Source organism: Podarcis erhardii (genome assembly GCF_964252035.2).
Source record: "Podarcis erhardii genome assembly, chromosome: Z".
In the NCBI taxonomy this organism is placed as follows: domain Eukaryota; kingdom Metazoa; phylum Chordata; class Lepidosauria; order Squamata; family Lacertidae; genus Podarcis; species Podarcis erhardii.
This window is the reverse complement of record NC_138504.1, coordinates 43,951,689-43,974,800: the sequence shown is the minus strand read 5'-3', so window position 1 is coordinate 43,974,800 and position 23,112 is coordinate 43,951,689. Positions and strand designations below refer to the sequence as shown.

Here is a 23,112-nt window from a genome sequence, read left to right as displayed (position 1 = left end):
ACGACAGACATTTGTGTCCCTGACACTTCAGGACCATGGTGGTGGATTTATGCTGTGTGGTCTCCTAATGAAAACAATGACTATTTCCAAAGGTCCAGCTGCTGAAGTTGCCCCCACCCCCACCCCACACTGAAAATCTTCACCCAGACCTTAAGGTCAGTGGCTATTTTTGATGTGGGTTTCTTTTTCTCCACTCGCCATCCCCACTGAGTCATAAAACGTAGAATACCAGTAAACTTCTTTTTCCCACCAAGGTTCAAAGGGGACTCCCCAGGTTGCATATCAAAGAGGGTATTTCCAAAAGGAGGTTCCTAGCACAGAGCTGGTTTGTGAATGCAATGGCTTATAGAGACAGAATGAGAGGGGTGAGCTTTAATGGCTGGCATCTTCAATAAAGGAGCAGGTAACAAGAGGCTCCTGAGACAAACCATTAAATTGCATTCTCATGCAAAATTCCATGGAAGTCATCCTTGATGCTTTGCCCTTTTATGTGTGCGCAGGGGAGGGTGGTGGCGGCCAGGATTGTGGTTGTTGCATTTAAGCGCTATGGAATTAGAGGAAACTTTTTGCTCCCTTGATCCACTCCTGTTGTGCTCTCTTGCAACAGCTTATGCCTAGAACTCCGTCCCAGAACAGCTATGTGGCACTCCCTTTCTCCATTCCTTCAAAGGCCTCATTCTCATAAGCAACTAATAGAGGAGGCCAATTTGTTTCTGGCCTATTCAAGACATCTGAAGAGCCCTGTGGTCTATCTAGTCCAGCATCCTGTTCTCACAAGTGGTCAACCATATACCTATAGGAAGCTCACAAACAGGACATGAATGCAGTAGCATTCTCCAGAATCATGTGCTCCAGGCATTGGTATTCAGAGGTGATTTTGTGCCAGTAATGATTTCATAGAATCATAGAGCTGGAAGACACAATGAGGGTCATCTAGTCCAACCCCCAATATGGGACTCAAACCCACAACTCTGAGATTAAGAGTTATTACAGGAGGCAACTGAACCACAATGACCACTAGACTTACTGTTAACACATTCTTCTATTAAAGCAGTCCAAGTTGGTAGCCTTCTCTATATATCATGTAGTGAATTTCCATAATTCAGTTGTGCTATGTGAAGTCCGTCCTTCCTTCCTTCCTTCCTTCCTTCCTTCCTTCCTTCCTTCCTTCTTTCCCAGATCTCCAACTTCAGACTTTAGTGGAGAACATACATGGAATGTCCTCCATTGCCATGGAGCCCATTTTGTAAAACCCTCTGCTTCATGCAGAAAAAGTCAGGTCACTTCCGCACTATACATTTAAAGCTTCTGCCACTTTGAACAGTTATGGCTCCCCGCCCCCTTCCCAAATAATCATGGGAACTATAGTCTGCTAAGGGTATTGAGACTTATTAGGAAACCACTTAGAGAGCTACAATTCCCAGCACCATTTACAAACATTTTACCATGTGAGATAAGACTCAGCTGAGAGGTAGTGGCTAGGGATATATGGAACCCTTTGTCTCATTTTTCCAATTCTAAATTCAGTTTGCCACATTTCTACAACTATTTGCATTATATATATATATATAAAACCTTCATGGAAAATCTGTAAGCACAATGCAAATTTCTTCTCATACACACTTTTTTGTATTTTATTTTTTTTACTACTGTACAGATTTTTGCAAGGAGTTCTCCCCTGCAATCCAGTTGATATGTTATTTTCACTAGTACACTCCTGTTTATGCACACTTATCCCCTAAAATATGCATTTTTGTAAATACTGTTTGACTGGAGAACTACATCACAAAATTAAGAGAACTGCAGAGTTTGAAGGATGGCTGTTCTTGTATTCCCCCTAGAAGTGCAAATTAGGTTTGCCTTTACATACAAGCAGAATTAAATTTCTTCCCCATTCCTGGTCATGAATGGCCAAAGGTCATCGAAGAAACTTCATGGCCGAGTAGGGATTTGAACCCGGGACTCCCAAGTCCTAGTCCAGCACTCTAACCAGTACACCAGACTGATTGTAAATTATCAGTAATGAAAAGAGGCACAGCAACCTTTTGCAGTACCCACTTACTTCCTTGCCTTCCGAGAGGATCCTGGGACATGGTAACCTGGCTTGCATTTATACTTGCAAAAGGAACCAACTTTGTGTTTTTCTTCACGACAGCGGGCAGTTTGGAGGTCGGCACTGGGGACTAAAGGAGGAGCTGGGCACATCAGTTCACAGAGCGCCTCGGGAAAGGACCAGAGCCCATCTTCCAAGCATGTCAAGTTGCTGTTGTTCCCTGGACAGAGGCAGAAGTGAGAGTGAGTTGTGATGTGAAGAGTAATGCATGCCGAAGAATTTGGTGAGCCGAAGGCTGTGTTAACTAGGGATGGTCTGACCCAGTATAAGGCAGACTCCTGTGTCCCTATGCTCTTTAGATAAAGGACCATAGCTCAGTGGCAGAGCATTTGATCCCAGCTTCAGTCTCCAACAACTCCAGGTAAGACTGCGAGAGACTCCCTATATGAAACCCTGGAGAGCCATTGCTAGTCAGTGGAGACAATATTAAGCTAGATGGACTAATGTTTTGGCTCAGAATAAAGCAGCTTCTTATTTTTTAAGAGTGTATAATTAAAGCAACGTACATCTTCAAAACATCACCAAGCATCACATAAAACAGGGGAAGGGAGCTGGGTGTCTTCCCAATGTTCAGCATGGCTAATGGTCAGAGATGCTGAGAGTAGTAGTCCAACAATATCTGGAGGGCCACAGGGTCCCCAAACTTATATAAAAAAGAAAATGAGTTCAGTATTTTGGAGTGTACTACTGAAGTGATTAGACATGACTAACTTAGGTTCATAAACTATGGTGAGACCACCCTGAGTAAAACTTAGTTGGCTGCAATCCAATAAAATTCAGAAATGGGGGGAAACAATGTGCATGTCGAGCTAAGCCAAAGCATGTTCTCCAATATGCTAGCTTTCTATGTGCAGGGATGATGGTCAGCATTTCATCATGTGACCCCTCCCTCGCATACAATCTACAGTGATACAGCTCAGGCATAAGAAAGTTATTCACATTGTATGTTCTGAAACAGAAACTTTTAGAAGCCACCTTGTCAGTATTACAGGCCAGGTACTTACCAGGCAACGAAATGCCACTTCAAAGTAGTTTTGTAAATTGTTTGGAGACCTTTATGTGAAACAACCAATTATCAAGTTTAAATAAAATAACAACAATATGTGATTGCCCAGTGTAGCCTTTGGAAAAGTGGCAAGATTGCAAAGGATGATGGCATTATCACATATTGTGCCTTCTGTGAGCCAAGGGATTCATTTCATAGTCCTTACTTTATTCATGTCCACAGTAATTCAGGCCATAATGTCCTTCATATTAGGAGCTAATCAGTGGTGTAGCATGGGAGGGGTGATTACTGGGGCGATTCCCCTGCGCGCAAAATTCTTAGAGGGCACAAATCACACTATGCCACTGAGCTGCAGCAGTCCTGAAGTTGCCGTGAGACTGGGAGGGGCTTCCTTTTCTGGCCTGGAAATGCATGGAGTGCACGGAGCACGCGTCTCCCATGAGGCTGGGTGGGTTGCGAGAAGGGAGTCTGGCAGTTGGCCAAGGCCAGGCCCTCCCATGCTGTGGTGGAGCCCCCTGTCACTGCCTTCCTTCTTTGGCCCCTCAAGTCCTTTGCTTGTAGGCACGGCACGCCACATGCTTCTCATGCCATGATTGGTGCCATTTCCATGTGCCCTGGGTTGCTGCTGTGCCTGGTGCCCCCCTTGGTTCCCTCCTGTCCCTGCTTTGGGGCAGAGGTTGCTGGAGGCCTCACGGCATTACAGAACTCCCAACCCAGGCCCCCATATGGGAGCAGGCAGCTGCAGGCATGGTGGGGCACAGCAGGAGCACACAGCGTGGAAGGAGAAATGACTGCACAAGCCTATAGAAAGTTGACATATACAAATCAGGTCACAGGTCTATCTATTGTCTATACTGACTGGTAGCAGCTCTCCAGGTGTTTAGGTAGGGATGTCTTTAGTCATGCCTTGAGATGTTGGGGATTGAACCTGGGACCCCCTCACAGAGCTGTAATTCTAAGTGTGGTTTAACTGTCAATCCTTCTTTCCAGAGGACTCTGAGAATTATAGTTCTTTGAAGAGACACTGGATCTCCAAACAACCCTCAGCATCCCTGACAAACTAGTTCCTATGATTCTTTGTGGGAACCATGGCTGTTTAAAGTGGCATGATACTGCTTTAAATGCATAGTGCAGATGGGAGCCTGTTGTATGGGAGTCTGTTGTGCTGGATTTGCGAACAAGGTAAGTAAACCACAGTTTAGAATCTTGGACTTTGTGGGGTCCCTGAATACTTTTTGTTTCTTTTAACAAATCTGACGTTTTACATAATCTGTTAAAATAAATGAATAAGTAAAAGAAACAGGGAAACTCTAAGAAAGGCAATATTGTTCTGATATGAAAAAATAAACTTAATGGCTACACAATTATTCGTTAATCTGTGTAGAAATAGCTATAATATAATATAAGCTAAGTAAGAAATCATGAGGTATTTTCATTTAAAGGAACTACTTTAAAAACCTCCAGAGACACAGAGTCCACCTTGGAAGGTGGTAAACTCCTTCATTTGAGCTTCTTAAACAGAGACTGAATGGTCAACTTCAAGGGCTTCAGACACAAACCTTTTTTTTTTTTTTTTCAAAATCTCAAAATAGAGAACGGTTTTTCAGACATTTCAGCGATTTTCAACCAGACACTACATATGGGCTTATTGCAAATAGGTGGGAAGGTTAATGCTATGTTGCCTCTTAAACCTGACTCAGTTTAGGGGTTCCACATGTCTTAATCTAGTGGCAGGAGTCAATGAAGAGAAAGACAAGAATGAAGGAAAAGAAAGAAGCAGTGATGCTCAGATGTTCGCCTGGAAAAGGGAGGGGGGGGAGCAAGAGGGCTTCTGTATCTTTTCCCCTCCCAACAGCCATGAGCCGTTGAGGTATTTTTGTACAGTTCTGAAAAGCTCCCTTCCTGGTCCAGCGGCTTTGTTTTTCTCCTGTCTGACTCACACAGCATGTCCACAGTCCAGCGCAGATGATCTCATACTTGCTATGGCAGGGTGATGAACTGTGACATTAAAAAACAGTGGTTTGTGTGACATCAGTGGTCAAATTAAGGAGTGAGTCATCCCAGCTTCCCGACTCAAGGAGCTTGCTGGCTGAGCCCTATTAGTCATCGTTTTGTGATTTGGCGCCCAGAACTTCTTTTTCTCCTCCCCACCCCCCATTTCACTTTTGACAGCTACCGGTCCAAGTGTTGCCGTAATGCTCAAGTTGCAAGCAGGGTGGGTTTCAGGCTACTTCAGAATGCCGAAAGCAGCCTCTTCTTGCTCAGGCCAAGAGCCTGTGTTTAGACCAGGATCTTTTCTCAGAAGCCAACAGACATTTCTCAGCTTTCCAGTCACAGTCCAGAAAGCTTGCACCTCAAACATCTGAGTTCAAATTTATTCCATGAATATGCAGGCTGGACCAATGTTGCTCTTTCCAGGCTTTGCTTGTGGACAATGCTTTCTCACATTCTATGCTGAGTTGAGCTGTTGGGTGGTTCCTCGCGTGGTGAAACGGGAAGGGGCAGCAGCTCAGTGGTAGAGCATCTGCTTTGCATGCAGAAGGAAACTGTAGGTAGAGCTGGGAGCATCTCCTGCCTGAAGTTCCTGGAGAGCCACTGTCAGTCACTGTATCCAATACTGTGCTAGATGACCCAATTGTCTGACCCTGTATATGGCAACTTCCTGTGTTCCTATGTATCTATATTGCAGTTTCATATAATGCTGAGATATTATTTTTTAAAAAATGTTAAGTGGTTTAGAAATGCTTTTAAATAAAAATAAACAAGCATTCATTTACTTACACATTTTAGAGTAGAATTGGGAATAGGTTTACGAAAGAACATACACAAAATTATAGTGGGCTGGAAATAAAAGAGATCTACCTCCATTACATTTGTATGCATTGGCTGATATGAACTGGCTCTTGATAAGGGCTCAGCAGACTGAGTGCTTAGACAGGTGGCAGAGATAGTACTGAAGCCTATGTGGTGCCCTTGTGGAGCAGAGCTCAGTATACAAGGTTTAAGGGTTGTCGGTGCGCACGCGTGTGCTTTACAACCAAGCAATATATAAATTTTGTGAAAGAAAGAAAAAAGGAAAGGTAGGCAGAGATCAGGTATTGCTGAGACACAAGGCACTGGAGCCTGGGAGCAGTGCTAGGAGACAACACACACAACACGGTAGCCTACCCACACTTGCATGTAACACTGAAGCATAAGGATCCATTTTACGCTTGTGTCCTTCCTGCTTACCCTTCAGCTGGGCAGGAGGCTTACAAGTGAAAGAACATCTCTTGCCAAAGGTGGTGCCCTCACTGCAGTTGAAGGTGGCTGGGTAGACATGATACTGGTCAGGGAACCCACAGTCCACAGGTTCGCAGGCTACCTGCTTGCTCCACTTCCCATCCACACAGGTCATGGTGACACTGGGCTCCACCTGAAAAAGGAAGCATGGACTCATTAAGAGCTGAATGAGACATGGTGGGAGCCCCCAAAACTATTTATTGGCTTTGCCCCAATTGCTTGTTAATTGAGTTTGAGCCCATGGCCACTTGCCTTTTTTTGGGGGGGGGGCTATTATTTTTATTGATTTTCCATAATTTATAACAAATTATCACCATATTGGTACAAAATAGTACAAATTTAATACAAATTTAAAAGCTGACTTCCCATCTCCCCAGATGTTTCCTCTCTCTTTTTCTCCATGCATTGCTGCTCCTAGTGCAACAACTTTTCCAACTGTATGTCAAAATTCATTCATCCCTTCTCCCTGCACGTCACCTGAACAAGTACCAGTTTCTGCTTTGACTTTTATACATTGTTATAACAAGTCAGTCGGCAACCTTCACCATCTCTAAGTTCCCTTTCCTATAGGTGGTGGTGATGATGATGATGATGATGATGATGATGATGATGTCATGGAGTGGAAGAGCGGAAACAGATGCTACATGATAGGCAAGAGCCAATGTAGTCTGGTGGTTAAAGTGTTGGACTAGGACCTGAGACACCAATTCCCCATCTAACCCAGCATCCTATTCTCACAGTGGCCAACCAGATGCCTCAATGGGAAACTTGCATGCAGAATCTGAGCATAAGAGCACTTTCCCCTCCTGTGGTTTCCAGCAACAGGTATTCAGATGTACTGCTGTCTCCAGCTGTGGAGGTACGGCAGAGATACCGTTATTTTATTATTTATTATTAGTCAGTTGTTAACATAAACAAATAATCAAGTTTATTTTTAAATGCAGGAACAAGCTTATGGTTTCAGTTAATTTTTCTCTTGTCAGTTTCTTATTCTTAGTTCCTAACAACTTCAAACTGATTATTCCCAACTATCTATCTGACTCCACCTAACAATTCCTCTCACTCTCTCACAATACAACTCTACCAACCCACACCTAATCCTCCCTCTTCCTTCTTCATCTCCCAAACCTAACTCTCAACTCCCAAACCTTAACTCAACTCAACTCAACTCAAGCTTCCAATAGATCTTCTTCTCCATGAATTTGTCCTATCCTCTTCTATTGCCATCTAGGTTGGTGGCCATCACTGTCTAATGCAGTAGTAAATTCCAGAGTTTAAATGAGCTGTGTGAAGAACTACCATATTTTTCACCCCATAGGACGCACCAGCCCATAGGACGCACCAAGTTTTTTGGGGGGAAATAAAGAAAAAAAAAATTATTTCCTCCCCAGGTGCTTGTGGGGCCGGCAGCAGGGAGAAGCGCTCTTCTCCCCGCCGCCAGCCTTCAGACCAGGTCCGGGGACAGCGGGAAGACGTGCTGCGCCTCCCCACTGTCCCCGGAGCTTGCGGGGATGGCGGCGGGGAGAAGCATGCGTCTCCCCGCCGTCAGCCTCCAAACCACATCGGGAGACAGCGGGATGGCGGCGTTCCGCCTCCCCGCTGTCCCCCGACCTTGTGGGACTGGCGCTGCGGCTCTCCAGGCTTCAGCGAAAGCCTGCATTCGCCCCATAGGACGCACACCCATTTCCCCTTCATTTTTGGAGGGGAAAAATACGGTACTTTCTGTTCTCTGTCCTGAATCTTCCAATAATTAGCTTCATTGGATGCCTATGAGTTCTAGTGTTATGAGAGAGGTAGACGAACTTTTCTCTATCCACTTTCTCTGTGTCTTGTGTAATCTTATAAACCTATAACTTGTCACCTCTTGTTCACCTTTTCTCTAAACTAAAAAGTCCCAAATGCTGCAACCTTTATTCATAGGAGAGTCACTCCATCCCCTTGATCATTTTGGATGCCCTTTTCCAAACCTTCTCCAACCTTACAATATTCTTTCTGAGATTAGGTGACCAAAACTGTACACAGTAAATGCGGTTGTGCCATACATTTTTATAACAGCAATACATCAACAGGTTTATTTTCAATTCCTTCCCTAATGATCCCTATCATGGAGCTTGCCTTCTTCACAGCTGCCACACCCTGAGTTAGAATATTCATTTAGCTAAGGTCTCATTCCTGATCAGACACTGCCAATTCAGACCCCTTGAGTGTGTATGTGAAATTAACTTTTAAAAACTGCCCTGACATGCATCACTTTACACTTGTTTACACTGAATTGCAATTGTCATTTTATTGGCCATTCACTCAGTTTGGAGAAATCCTTTTGGAGCTTTTCACAATCTTTTTGTTATAGTGACCCTAAAAATCTAGTATCGTCAGCGAACTTGGCCATATCATTGCTCACTCCTAACTCTAGCTCATTTATGAACAAGTTTAAACACACAGATCCCTTGGGGACTCTGCTTTCTATATCTTCCCATTCATATAACTGTCTGTTTAGCCCTGTCCTTTACTTCATGCAACATAACAAATTCCTGGTCAAAACATTTTTTTCTCCAAGCATTTTGAAAGTCCAGGTTACTTTGTCATCTGAATCGCCTCTATCTATATGCTTATTGACACTCTCAAAGAGTTTTAATAGGTTTGTGAGAGAGAACTTTCCCTTGCAGAAGCCATGCTGCCTCTGCTTCAGTCGGGCTTGTTCTTCTATATGCTTGGTTATTTTATTTTTAACAATACTTTCCACCATTTTTCCTGGGACAGACATTAAGTTAACTGGCCTGTAATTTCCAGGATTCCCCCTGGATCTCTCTCTTTCTTTAAAATGTTGCCACATTGGCTACTTCCCAGTCCTTAGATATGGAGGCTGATCTGAGAGACAAGCTACATATCTTTTTGTTAGATGATCAGTGATTTCACATTTGTGTTCTTTGAGAACTCCCAGCTGGATGTCATCCAGACCCAGCAATTTCTCAGTTTTAATTTTTTCTATTAGGCTTCAATATTCATCTCTTGTCACTGCTACCTGCCTCAGGTAGGGCAGGGAGAGATCCCCGCCCGAAATCCCAGGGACCGATTGCAAGTCAACAAAGACAATACTCAAATAGATGGACAAATGGTCTGACTCTGTATAAGGCCGCTTACTAATTCCTATATCACGGGTCAGAAACCTTTTTCAGCAGGGGGCCAGTCTAGTGTCCCTCAGACCTTGTGGGGGGCCAGAATAGATTTTGAAAAAGAAAAAAAAGAACGAATTCTTATGCTCCACAAATAACCCAGAGATGCATTTTAAGTAAAAGGACACATTCTACTCATGTAAAAACACACTGATTCCTGGACCGTCCGTGGGCCGGATTGAGAAGGTGATTGGGCCAGATTCGGCCCCCGGGCCTTAGTTTGCCTCTCCATGTCCTATATGAACAATCTGAGCCAAACAGAACATACATGGAATGGTTAAATGGCAACACCTACCACACAGCTGACTGGGACACTGTGAAACTATGTGTGGCCCCCCCCAGAAAGGGGGGGGGGAGAGAAGAGAGATCTGATTCAGGTCTGGCAATGTCGGGAATCTGGTTCTGCCAAGCATTGATGTGTGCTTATGAAAGCATGGGGAATTTTTCCAGCATACATCAAAGGGAAGCTGAGTCCCCATTTGCCAAGGCACCCTAATAGTTTCAGCAGCTTGGGACCTATCTGCTTTTGATATATGGCTGCTTTTGGATGGGAAAAGCAGCCTTACAGCACACCTCCTGTCTAAGGAAGACAGGCAGTTCCCCAAATGGACACTTCCCCCTGCAGAGTTTTCCAAGCCAGTAAACTGATGCAAAACAAGGAATGCCTCCTATAAATTGGACTAAGGAATCGGTGCAGTTTGGAATCTTTCAAGACCTCAAGTTTAGTTTACCGTATTTGGTCTACAGACGATAAATGTCATATACAGTATAGGATGACCAGGAGTGAAAAGACAACAATCCACAAATCTATGCGCCTCTTTCAAAGTTGTCTAATTTTCTTCTAAAGCCCTCTCAGCCAGTGGCTATGTTACCAGATCTTGTGACAGCATTTATTTTATTTTTTAAAAGGAAATGCTAACTTACTTATTAAAGGAGGCAAAGGCTGCAAACCTATGCCGACTTACCTGGAGTAAGCCCCATTGAATTCAGTGGAGCTGAATTTATTTACAGTGGTACCTCGGGTTAAGAACTTAATTCGTTCTGGAGGTCTGTTCTTAACCTGAAACTGTTCTTAACCTGAGGTACCACTTTAGTTAGTGGGGCCTCCCGCTGCCACTACGCGCCCCCGTGCGATTTCTGTTCTCATCCTGAAGCAAAGTTCTTAACTCGAGATACTATTTCTGGGTTAGTGGAATCTATAACCTGAAGCGTCTGTAACCTGAAGCATATAACCCGAGGTACCACTGTATTTATTTCGAAACATTTGTAAAAATAAATAAATGTAAAAGCACAAGCGATTTACAAAAAGATAAAAGAACATCAAGAAAAAAATCACAAGACTACTTTAAAACATACAAAAGTTAAAATCCTAAAATTGATTAAAATTACCTCTGTTCTGTAAGCATCTGGATAGGCTTGCCTAAACAAGACTGTTTTTAGCAAGCACTGAATAGAGTACAGTGAAAGCACTGCTTGATCTCAATAGACAGGGAGTTTAAAAGTGCAGGTGTTATTGATGAGCTTTCTGAGTTATACACCCTTCCAGACATACCTTCTGCAGTGCTATAGTTTGTGAATTCTTCATGCATTTTTTAAAAGTCCTCACAAAAATTTGTCAAAGTTTTAGTGCAAACTTATCCCAATGTGCACATTTTTGCAAGTTCTTCCCCCTAATACATTACTGCATGCTATTTCCACAAACACAAAGCATTTGCAAACCTTCCCCTAACTATGTCTTTATTAACTATGTCTTTATTAACTAACTATGTCTTTATTATCTTTATTAATTTTGGGGGGTAAACATTTGGTTTGAGAGCTGCCTTGCACAATGTAGAGAAGAGTGAATTCAGAAACTGGCTGCATTTTGGGAATAGCGGTTTAGGGAGTTTCATATAGAAATGGAACTGAATTTCTCCCCATAACTAGGCTGTTATCCAGTGGAATATCCTCTGTTATCTTTAACAAATAATATGGTAACAGTAATGCATACCCTACAGAACACACACAAACCCTTTGTAGTGCTGCTGGTTTGCAAAATCCATCCGCTGCCCCTTACAACTGGACCCTATACAGTCCCTTTCCCCCAAAGAACTGGCTGCTGCATTTTGAAAGAGGAGCCTCAAATTGAACCCACATGAGGCTGGCCTTTTCTCTCTCCCTCTCAGCTCCCGCATGATTGATTAATTTTTTACAGAGCATTAAGGAGCTGTCAAGTTTTAAGCAGCACCTCCTGACCACAGAGGCAGCAGAGGAGGAGAGGCTGCGATGACACCAAGCCACCAACTGAGAGAGTGGCAGCTTGTTACTAAACAGGGGTGGGGGTTGCAGAGGCAAGAGGTGGGAAACAGGGAGGAAGTTCAACCATCAAACAAATGACACAGGCAAAGAAGCACATGCACTACTGGACTGCTATTATTGCAGGGGGGAATTTTAGTCAGTGGCAAAGCTCTTATCAGTACACAAAAATGAATTCCAAACCCTTGATAGACAACGTGTGTGCGTGTGCATGTGCTTGCTTGTGAAATTGCAGCGTATTTGTGTGCAAGCAAAATCGCTTGTGATGTGGAGAGCTGCATGCAAAGGCCCTCCCAGAATTCTGCACCTGATTTGCAGGCAGACAAATGGAAGAACCACAGCTTACTGGTAGAGCGTTTGCTTTGCATGAGGTGAGTCCCAGGTCAAATCCCCGGCATTGCCAGGCATGGCTGGAAATAATCCCTGTCTGCACTCACTGTAGACAATACTGAGCTAGGTGGACCAATGTTCTGACTCAGGCAGTTTCCTAGGTGTTCTGAACTCAGGATCCCAACCATTATATTGGAGAAGGGCTGTTGCTCAGTGGTAAAATGCAGAACCATCACATGCAGAAGGTTCCAGGTTCAATCCACAGCATATCCAAATAAAGTGGGGAGAGACCCATGTATGAAAACCCTGCAGAACCACTTCCCATCAATGTAGACAATACTTAGCTAGGTGGACCCACGATCTGGCTCTGCATAAGGCAGCCCCCTATGTTCCAAACTGAACCTTTCACCAACCTCCTCCAAGAGTGTGGAAGAAATTTTTCCAGAATATAGAGGCCTCACCTAATCTGAGATTATAAACTATATCTTATTTACCTTGCACTTAAATCCATCACTGCTGCAATAGAGGCCTCATCCACACAATGCAGTTAAAGCTCTATGATACAGTGGTACCTCTGGTTACAGACACTTTGGGTTACAAATTCTGCTTACCAGGAAGTGGTTGCTCCGGGTTAAGAACTTTGCCCCAGGATAAGAATGAAAATTGCAGGATTGATGGAAGTCAAAAATTTGAATAAGATGTAAAAGTATGTTTAATTACTGTTGAAAATGATATGTTAAAAAAACTAACAAAAAATTATATATATATAAAAAAGAATGGAAATTGCACACCGGCGGTGCAGGGGTAGCAGGAGGCCTCATTAGTGAAAGCATGCCTCAGGTTAAGAACTGTTTCAGGTTAAGAATGGACCTCTGGAATGAATTAAGTACGTAACCAAAGGTACCACTGTACAACTGTTACAGTCATGGCTTTCCGCAAAGCATCCTGGAAACAGTGGCTTATTAACTGTGGCTTAACTGTGACTTTCTGATGGTTGTGAGGAGACCTCCCTTCCCCTCACACAGCTACAGTTCCTAGAGAATAGGTACTGATTGTTAAACCTCATTCTTTCTTTCTTCCCCTATCTCTTTCTTTCTGCCCCCACCTGCTCTCCCCTTATTCCCTCCTCCCTTGCCATTTGAATGAAATTAGGCTGAGGGACACATGAAATTCAGCCAAGGGCCACAGGTTGCCCACCCCACCATAGATACTGGAGCAGTCTCTACGTGTGTTAAAAAGAAAGAAATCAGCAGCTTGCACCTATTGGGATCAGCTCTTTCTCTACGTTTACTCAATGAAAAGAAAAGGAAGCAGTACCATATGTGGAAAGGACAAGTGCAATTAATATTTCCTCAACATTTCCTTAGTTTAAATCAAAAGTCAATGGTCCATTACTGCTGCCTTGGCTTATTAGTTGGCCACTATCTGTAGACACCAGCAAAGCCCTCTCCCGTGTGCCCTAGCACATTATGAGGGCTAGCGAAATAAGCAAGGTCACCTCTCATTTCTGCATGGCACAGAGATGGCAAGAGACAGCAGGAGTTTCTCTCTAACATTGCTGCTTCTGGATATGAGACCCTTCAGGCTAGGGCCTGAATGTCCTGTTCACCAAAGTTTTGGGGTGCATTCGCCTCTGGTGAGCTGGCGAGTGGATTTGTAGATGCTGGCCTAGGTTAATGTCTGCATTGTGAAGAACTTGAGCAAAGCCCTCCTAGATCAGGCTAAAAGCCCAGTCAGTCCAGCATCCTTTTTCTCACAGTGGCTAGCTAGATGTCTACAGGAAGCCAGCAAGGAGGACAGAGCATAACAGCACTCTGCCCACCTGTGATTCCCAGCAACTGGTATTCAGAGACTTACTGGAGTCTACAACTCAATGGTAGATTACATAATCTGCATGCAGGAGGCCCCAGTTTCAATCTCCCTGTCATCTCCACTCAAAAGTGATGGGAAAGACCTCTGTGTGAAACCTTGGAAAGCCACAATCAGTCAGCATTGGGACAGGACTCAGCTAGATGGGCCAATGGGCAGATTCCCTACATGCATCCAAGCCCCAAAACCTCAGTGGAGAGAGACTGCTGTGTGTGTGTGAATTAACTAAGTACCCATTTGCCTTGCAAGCAGGGCTCCTTGATCAAAACCAGGCACACTAACTGGCTCTAATCTCCTGCCGCCGCCAACCCCCCCTCCCCACCCCACAGAGGGCTCCCTGCCACAAAAACGATATGGATGGTGATTTGTTTGGTTTGCAGATTCTTGCACTTCTTGACGATAAGGGCCCATTTCCCAAGCATTTCCTTGTTCAGTAAGTCAGGCTCATTTGAGAATTTGTTTTCCGTACTGCAAGAAGTGATCAGCTTTAGGGAGGTTCTGGTACTGGTGCCAGTTAGCATGAAGGAAGTGGGGGTGGGATGAGGCCCAGTCTGCAGTGTCCTCTGTTGGGTCTGCAATTAAATCAAAAAGGGGGTGACTCATCCTGGACTCCCCTTCCCCCCCCCCCACACCTCAAGTATCTCCCCTTGGTAGCATTATGAAGGGTCTTAGTGTTTTCACAAAATGATGCTATATAAACCTCTAGGCGTAGCCCACCCACTTGCAAATTTGTCCTCAATTAACACTCTCAATGAATGCTCTCCACAGCGCGGCCCTTGAATGTGCAGAAAGTTGTGAAACTGCTTTGTGCATGTGTGTGCTAAACCTTGGATTTCTCTTCTTCGCATAGAGCCAGTGGAAAGAGAAGTAAACAAGCAATTGGTGGGGTGGGGTGATGCTGAGTGTGTGTGTGTGTGTGTGTGTGTGTGGAGGGGTGGGGAATAGTAGCTGCCAGCTCTCTCCTGGAAGAGACAAGGAGGAAGTCAGTTGGTGCTGAGGCCACGTTAGGGTAAGATCTGTCACAATGAAGGCCCAGATAGGGGACTCACTCTAGGTGGATAGCAAAAGGAACATAGGAAGCTGGCTTATCCTGAGTCAGACTATTGGTCCATCTAGCAGAGTACTGCCTACACTGACTGGCAGAAGCTCTCCACGATTTCAAGCAGGGGACATTCCAAGCCCTACCTGGAGATGCCAGAAATCTGGGACCCTCTGCATGCAAAGCAGATGCTTTGCCACTGAGCTATGGTGGGATTTCTCTTCATAGCTATAGGGTTGTATCCCATGCTAGTTCTACTCACAGTAGTCCCATTGAAAACAGTTTCCATGCCTTACTTAGATCCATTAATTTCACTGAGCCTGCTATCACTGGATACAACCCATACAGTCTGAAATGGGTCTAGTGGTTGTGCAGTTCAATTCCTGCAGGCACTCTAAGACAACCATCCTGTGTATCACCTCCCAGACCCAACCCACAAGGATCCCTATTTATCAGGAATGGTACCTATTTCAGTGGTGCCATTAAGACAGGGCTTTGAAGGACAGAAGTCCAGAGAGGAGGCAGGGAAGGAAAGCCCCCCCCCCCAAATCAAACTGAGGCAACATAGTACAGCTTCATAGAGTGGTATATTAAGAACAAATCAATGCAGACATTTTCAACTGGAAGCCACATTTCACTTAACTAAAGTACTCCAACTCTATATTTCATTGATCCCATATATATCCCTATCACAAGGAGAAGTGGGAGGTGTCCAAAAAAAAATTCATGAGACTTATTAATATAACTCAAACTAGGGGTAACAGAATGCAACAAAGTGATCATGCCTTAACCTAATGTTGTAATTATTATTATTATTATTATTATTATTATTATTATTATTATTATTATTTTATTTATACCCCACCCATCTGGTTGGGTTTCCCCAGCCACTCTGGGCAGCTCCCAACAGAATATTAAAAACACAATAAAATATCAAACAGTAAAAACTTCCCTAAACAGAGTTGCCTTCAGATGTCTTCTAAAAGTCAGATAGTTGTTTATTTCCTTGACATCTGATGGGAGGGCGTTCCACAGGGAGGGTGCCACTACCAAGGAGGCCCTCTGCCTAATTCCTTGCAACCTCACTTCTCGCAGTGAGGGAACCGCCAGAAGGCCCTCGGCACTGGACCTCAGTGTCTGGGCTGAACGATGGGGGCAGAGACACTCCTTCAGGTATACTGGGCTGAGGTCGTTTAGGGCTTTAAAGGTCAGCACCAACACTTTGAATTGTGCTTGGAAACATTCTGGGAGGCAGTGTAGGTCTTTCAGAACTGGTGTTATATGGTCTCGGTGGCCACTCCCAGTCACCAGTCTAGCGGCCACATTCTGAATTAGTTGCAGTTTCTGGGTCACCTTCAAAGGTAGCCCCACATAGAGCACATTGCAGTAGTCCAAGTGACAGATAACCAGAATATGCACCACTCTGACAAGACAGTCTGCGGGCAGGTAGGGTCTCAGCCTGCATACCAGATGGAGCTGGTAGACAGCTGCCCGGGACACAGAATTGACTTTAGTTAGAAGAAGAAGAAGAGTAGGAGTAGTAGTAGTAGTAGTAGTAGTTTGGATTTGATATCCCGCCTTTCACTCCCTTTAAGAAGTCTCAAAGCGGCTAACATTCTCCTTTCCCTTCCTCCCCCACAACAAACACTCTGTGAGGTGAGTGGGGCTGAGAGACTTCAGAGAAGTGTGACTGGCCCAAGGTCACCCAGCAGCTGCATGTGGAGGAACAGGGACGCGAACCCGGTTCCCCAGATTACGAGACTACCGCTCTTAACCACTACACCATACTGGCTCTCAGTAGTTGGGTGTGAGTGTGTGTAGATACAAGATTCATTGTTCCACCAACTTCACCTACCCGGCTTCACCTACCACTGGCATATGGCCCAGAAGGGAATGGGGCCTTCAGGATTAAAGAAGTCCCCAGCTCCTGCTATAACCCATAGCACTGCCTACTATTATATTATGAGATCCTGTATCTCTTTAAATGATGGTGAAACCATTCCACCCACCCACCCAACCAACCCAGACAGCTATTCCCTCACCCTGGCAGATTGTGCACTGCAGCAACAAACCTGATTCTTTGCAAGATCGTCATCTCTCTGTATTTGAAGGATGTAGCCTGTCTTGCAGGTGACATTGCACTGGGCACCATTAAAACGCCCCGCACTGGAGAAGGTCAGCACAGCATTCTCAATCTCCAGTTCTTGGCAGTCAGTGGCTTTGCAGGAGTAGTGGACACAACTGTTGGGGGAGAATAGAAATATTTATGCTTCTTGGTGGTTTACAAGTACAAAACCAACAACAATGTGCACAATTAAAATACACAATAAAGCAATAAAACAACTGTAATCAAAATGCTCAATAAAACAAGTTCATCTAGGTTGCATTCACACAGCACTTTATTCCATTTTCCCAGCTGTAAATTTCTGCATTATATTTGAGCTTTCACACAACATAAAAGCCATTTCTGGAAAGCGAGCAGAATATAGTGGAAGTTTTGTGCTCGTTTCCATGTTAATTGGTTCCAAAAATAATCCATTTGCAACCCCATAAACCCAGAAAATTACAGGAGTAAAGTGACAAAACTTGAGGTAGTATGCAAGCTTACAGCTCCTTCCTGCTGTTTTCATGGAGGAACCATGGGGGAACCAAAGCAGGTATGTGCAGAATGGGAGGGGGGGCAGCGAAACTGTCCAATGACATTCCCACTGGTGGGAATTAAATTTATCGTGACACACCAGCATATGGGTCAAAAAGCCGCAGTTGCTTAACACAACAGGTACTACAGCGTGAAAGGAACATTAGAAAACAGAACATAAGCACTAGGAAAACTAACACAACACTCCCCGCATCCAACTGCATCCCCAAACAGTGCTATGTTCAAAACAGTGAAAACGGTAATTAAAACAGGAGGTTGTAACTTATCCTTTAAAACCGCTCAGCAGTTCCAGTGCCCCTGCAATGTCCAAGTTCATCATTTTAGCCACGGAGTCCCATGCAATTGCTTCCCCCCACTCCCCTTAAATTATCCTTACAACATGCAAAATTCTTCCCTCGCCAAACCTTTCAAGGACTATGTTTCAGCAAGATTCAGCAGGACTCGGCTGAATTATACCTAAGCTCCTAATTGCCAAAAAACCCCACCCCCATTATTCCATTTGGAAGATTGAAAAGGCGAGAGAGGAACGCAAGGAGATCAATACCATGAGATGAAACTGGGGAGGGAAGCATTACGGAAGGAGTGCTAATGATTGCTGACTTTAGCATGGAAGGCACTGTATTGGTATTCTATAGCATCCAACTGCCTGCTGAAGGATCAACCACCCTGCTCTCATTTACCTTCACAGCAAGCCCTTGGATTGAAAGGGAGCACTTTGCCCAAGGCCTGCCTGGTTGTCTTTTTACCTTTATGAGCTAGTTGCAGTGGGGGCTGGTGCCCATTGGGAGAGGCAGGGTGGAAGGCAGGTAGACCAATAATAGGTGGAGGCAGAACCAATGACAGGCAGAGCCACTGGGGGCTGGCAGGAGGCATACTGGAGTTGGTGGGGCAATGCCCCATTTGTCCCATGGACCAGCCTCCACTGACCACTTGCAGCACAGCGCTTTAAGCTGATTTTTGCCATGATTCATGGCGCAGTTGTGACAATGTCACAGTGTATCTGTTAAAGCTGGGCTTCCCAGAGTGGTCAGTACTGGCCCTCCCCCAGATCAAAAAGTGGCTAGGGGTGGAAAAGCAGTGTGCAAGGCATACTGCGAATAATTTAATTAGGAACTAGGTGCCTCAGAAATGCCAATGGGCATGTGCAGAGTTCAACTCCCTTTCCAATGATGCTACTCAGTATTTAACAGGCTGTTTTATTTCCCCTAACATTGTTTGATTCCTAGTCATGGAGATTGGTCATTAATAAATGTTGACTATATATCAATATATCTCGACTGTATTTTATTTATAGTCATAAGAATTTGGGTTGGGGTCGCTGACAACATTATAAGCTCATCAGGAGATCAAGGGATGAACTCAGAAGTTTGGGAAATGCTGTGAAATCAGCATGGGTTCAAACTTCTGTCATGCATTTCACTATCACCTCACCCCCAAGAGAAACAAAATGTGTACAAAAACCCATATATTGGGGGGGGGGGAGAGACAGCACACACAAATTAAGTGAAAATGATGTACAGAAATTTATTGCAAAAATGGGCAGAACTATGCATAGTAAGAGAAACACATGGGTTTTTTTGTGCGTTTTGTGTAAAACATAAAGCATGCATACACACTTTGATGCATTTTGTTAAGAAGAAGAAGAATTTGCAAGATGATGTGTGAATGGGCTGCACTGAATTTATAATTGGAAAAATGAGAAAATGAAAAGAACAAAAATTGATAAGATGGGTTGGGTCACAGGATGAGCAAAAGGCACAAGATTTTGGAAGTGCATTGATAAACACTAAGAGGCTGCTGTTTTGCAGCTGGTGATTGAATTCGAGAAGCTGAGACACTCTTTTGAGGTGACAGGTATCCCCTTCATATGTGGCACAAAATCAAACACAGGAACCAAATCTACTCTTACAGGGAGTGCTTTACATCCATGCGCAGGCCCTCCCACCAGCACCTGCATAGATGTAACTTGAAGAGGGTGATAACACAGTCCACCTGGCAGAAGCCAGCTCTTGGCTGGCCAGGCAAGGTGGATGGCAATAAAACAAGCTTTAGTGGAACCAAGAAAAGCAAGTGTACTTTCTTCCAACTGCAAAGTATGCAGAGCAGTGACATAATTACACAACAAGGAAAACACAGGCTACCTGTCTGTGGGAATACAGTAGAAAACTCAAAGCAAAAGAAAAGCAAAAGTAAGAGGGGAAGGGGGAGGACGGGGAAGAATGAGAATAGAAAGTAAGACACCATTTACCTTTTTTAAAAAAAATCATTGTAAGTGTCATTGCTTTGGGGAGAAGTGGGACTCTTGGACCCTTCACCTAGAACGTTGACTGAGCTTTCAGCACACATACCTTTAGGAGCCCAACGTGTCATTGGCAAATTTCAAAAGTGTCTCCACATGGGATTTTGCTAACATAAGGTGTGATGATATCCACCAACTTGGACGGATTTAACAAGGAAACGAACAATTATACAGATGATAAAGTGTACTAGTTATGATAGCTATGCATTTCCTCTGTTCAGAGCTTTTTTTCAGTGGAAACTCACCAGAACTCAGTTCCAGCACCTCTAAGGTGGGCACCATTGCCATTATAAGAGAACAAGGGAGGCATTCATGGTGAATTCCGGCTGGGGTTTGAACCTGGGACACTCCACTTGCAAGGCAGATGCTGTCCCACTGAGCCACGACCCTTTCCCTTAGGAATTTGGGTGGCTATGGTGGGGACAAAATGTGGGGCAAGACAAGCCTTTGGTTTGATCTAGCAGGTTCTTCTTCCTCTAGTTTTAACCACCTATTTCAATAGGTCTACTCGGGGTAGACCTCTTTACTCCTTTTATTAGATCAAGAAGACCAAGATAGTTGCATCCATAGCAATAAATTAAAACAAAACAAAACAAAACAAAACAAAACAAAAATCAATCCAGACAACATGCTCTGACCTAGATACAAGGCTTCTGATCACTGTGTTGAAATGAAATGAGTAAGCTCAGAAGCCCAGTGAACAGCCGGATCAAGTTTCAAATGAGAGGTCCAGTTTATGGACATCTGGCCAAGTCCCAATGCAGGAGGAGACAGAGACAGAGAAAGACCCATTGCTGCAGAGAAATGTCTGAAAGCATTGGCGAAGGGATGGTGGGTGGTAGTGGCAGAATCACATGCTCAGTTTGCTTCTCCGCCTTCCCTTTAAGCTCTTATGAGCTTAAAATGTTGCAGCGGAAATTCTTATCACGGCATTCAAGCATACACTTTGTGATCAATCAGTGCCAATGCAGTAAAAGGTGGGAGGCAACTGAAGGGTTTTAATTTGTAGGGCAAAAAATCAAGGCCACACTTCTACAAAATTCTGAAGCCATTTTTTGCAGAAGGTGTGTGTGTGTTTTTCAAAAGGGTACAGAATTCTTCTTTAAATAATAATGATGATGCCTTATTCCTGTAACAACCAGTGCTTTGATGGTACTATCTCTTTGAATCTCTGCAAGAGGACACCTTTCTTAAGGTTTGGCAAATCGATGCAATCGCTCGAGAAAAAGGATTAAATACGAGATGATAACTGACTTAAAAAAAGTAATTCCAATCCACATCTGAAAACTTAAAGAAGAGGGTTTTATTGTTTTTGATGCTTTTGAACATCACCTATATACATCAATAAACACTGTGCAAAATATACACAAACTTGCCTTTGGAAAAAGCAAGGAGGAGGGTATTTTAATTTTTAAGGCTGTTATGATTGATACCTTTGGTCAGTGCTTTTTTTCTAGAAAAATAGGTGCCAGTACTCACCATGAAGTTGTCACAGTAAGTAACAGTAAAGTACAGTAAAGCCTCCACAAGGTTAAAGTACGTATAAATAGACATATCAATGAAAATTGCATGGAAAGATGCATTATATTAAAGGAAATTGCTGTGCAAAAATGTGTACATTAGGCAAACTTCCATACAAAAATTGGCATATTTAGATAAATTTGCACTAAAATACTGGTGAATTTCCACTGGACTTTTTAAAATATAAAAGAAAAGAAAATGGCAAACTGGTGTGGAAATATCAACAAAGATCTCATTAAATTAAATTGACTTCTCCACATTTTCCAACCAGTTTGCAATTTATTCATATTTTTATAACAAGAATTCATTGTGAAAAATCCATCAGTATATTAATGCAATTTTGTCATAATATACACATTTTGGTATAAATTTTCCTCAATATGCACATTGCTGCAAAATGATTTCCCTTAATATAACACAATTTTTGCATGTTATTCTCACTAACATGTGCATTTTCAGGAACACTGTCTTAGTTTGTGTACATTTGCACACTTCACTTTGCCGGAAGATACATTGCAAAATTCAGAGAAGCGTGAATTTCAAAGGATAGCCCTGTTTCGGTTTCCATTGTGTTTCAAAAAGCACAAGTTTAGTAGATTCACTTTAACTGAAACTGAATCAAATGGATCACCCACCCCTAGTCCAAAGTCAAAAATGAGTGCAACAATTAATTTTACATCTGTACAGTAGATTCTTAGCACCCCGCCCCCCATCCTCAGTCTATGCAACCAATAGGCATTAAAATAGTGGAAGGATACATACCATCCAGGCCAAAAGGAAAAAGGAAAGTAAACCCTGGGTGTGAGGCGTGTGGTCTGCAGAGAGGGAGGAGTGGCCTGGAGAAGGTCCCAAGGGCAAGACAGAGAGGACAGGAGAGTTGCTTTTGGGCTGGAGGCTCCCTGCCTACTCAGGATGTTGCTGCCCTACAACTCTCGTGGCCTTGCTGAGTGAGACTGATGGAAGGTGTGGCACAGCAACACGCAGAGGGCCCCACAGGTTCCAACACCTATGGTATATGGGAAGAACGTTGGGGAGAAGAGAGGCCCTTCACTTACTCCCTGATTCCAAGCCACAAAGAGTTTTAAAGGTCAGATTAGGTGCTGTGCAAGACCATCCTGTGTTTATACCATACCCTACAACATTTTTCCAATTAAAATGGGGGTGTCAACAACAACAACAACAACACCCCACCCATCTGACTGGGTTGCCCTAGCAAAAACCTCCCCATACAGGGCTGCCTTCAGATGTCTTCCAAAGGTTTATAGTTAGATACTTATCTCCTTGGCTCAGGGGTTGCATGCCCTCCAACATTCCTCTGATGAGAACAGGGACATCATAAGGAAAAGCGGGATATTCCGAGATAAAAATAAAAAACCAGGACAGCTTCTGTGAATTCAGGACTGTCCCTGGAAAATAGGAATGCTAGGAGGGTCTGTTATGCCCAAGCCCACCCAGTGAGCTATATAGATAAATGTAGATTTCAAACTCAGGTCTCCACTGATCCTACACACACACACACACAAACA

At 43.8% G+C, this 23,112-nt stretch overlaps 1 protein-coding gene across 1 annotated transcript in view; it reads right to left on the bottom strand.

Annotated features, from left to right (window-relative positions):
* The window catches only part of PAPPA (pappalysin 1), a 249,896-nt gene that overhangs the window by 42,990 nt on the left and 183,794 nt on the right, over nucleotides 1-23,112 (bottom strand). The window contains exons 14-16 of the mRNA XM_081847429.1: nucleotides 17,180-17,348; nucleotides 6,351-6,534; nucleotides 2,063-2,273 (exon numbers count right to left, since the gene is read on the bottom strand). Coding sequence (XP_081703555.1) covers nucleotides 2,063-2,273; nucleotides 6,351-6,534; nucleotides 17,180-17,348 — 564 coding nt within the window. The remainder of the gene's footprint in view (nucleotides 1-2,062; nucleotides 2,274-6,350; nucleotides 6,535-17,179; nucleotides 17,349-23,112) is intronic.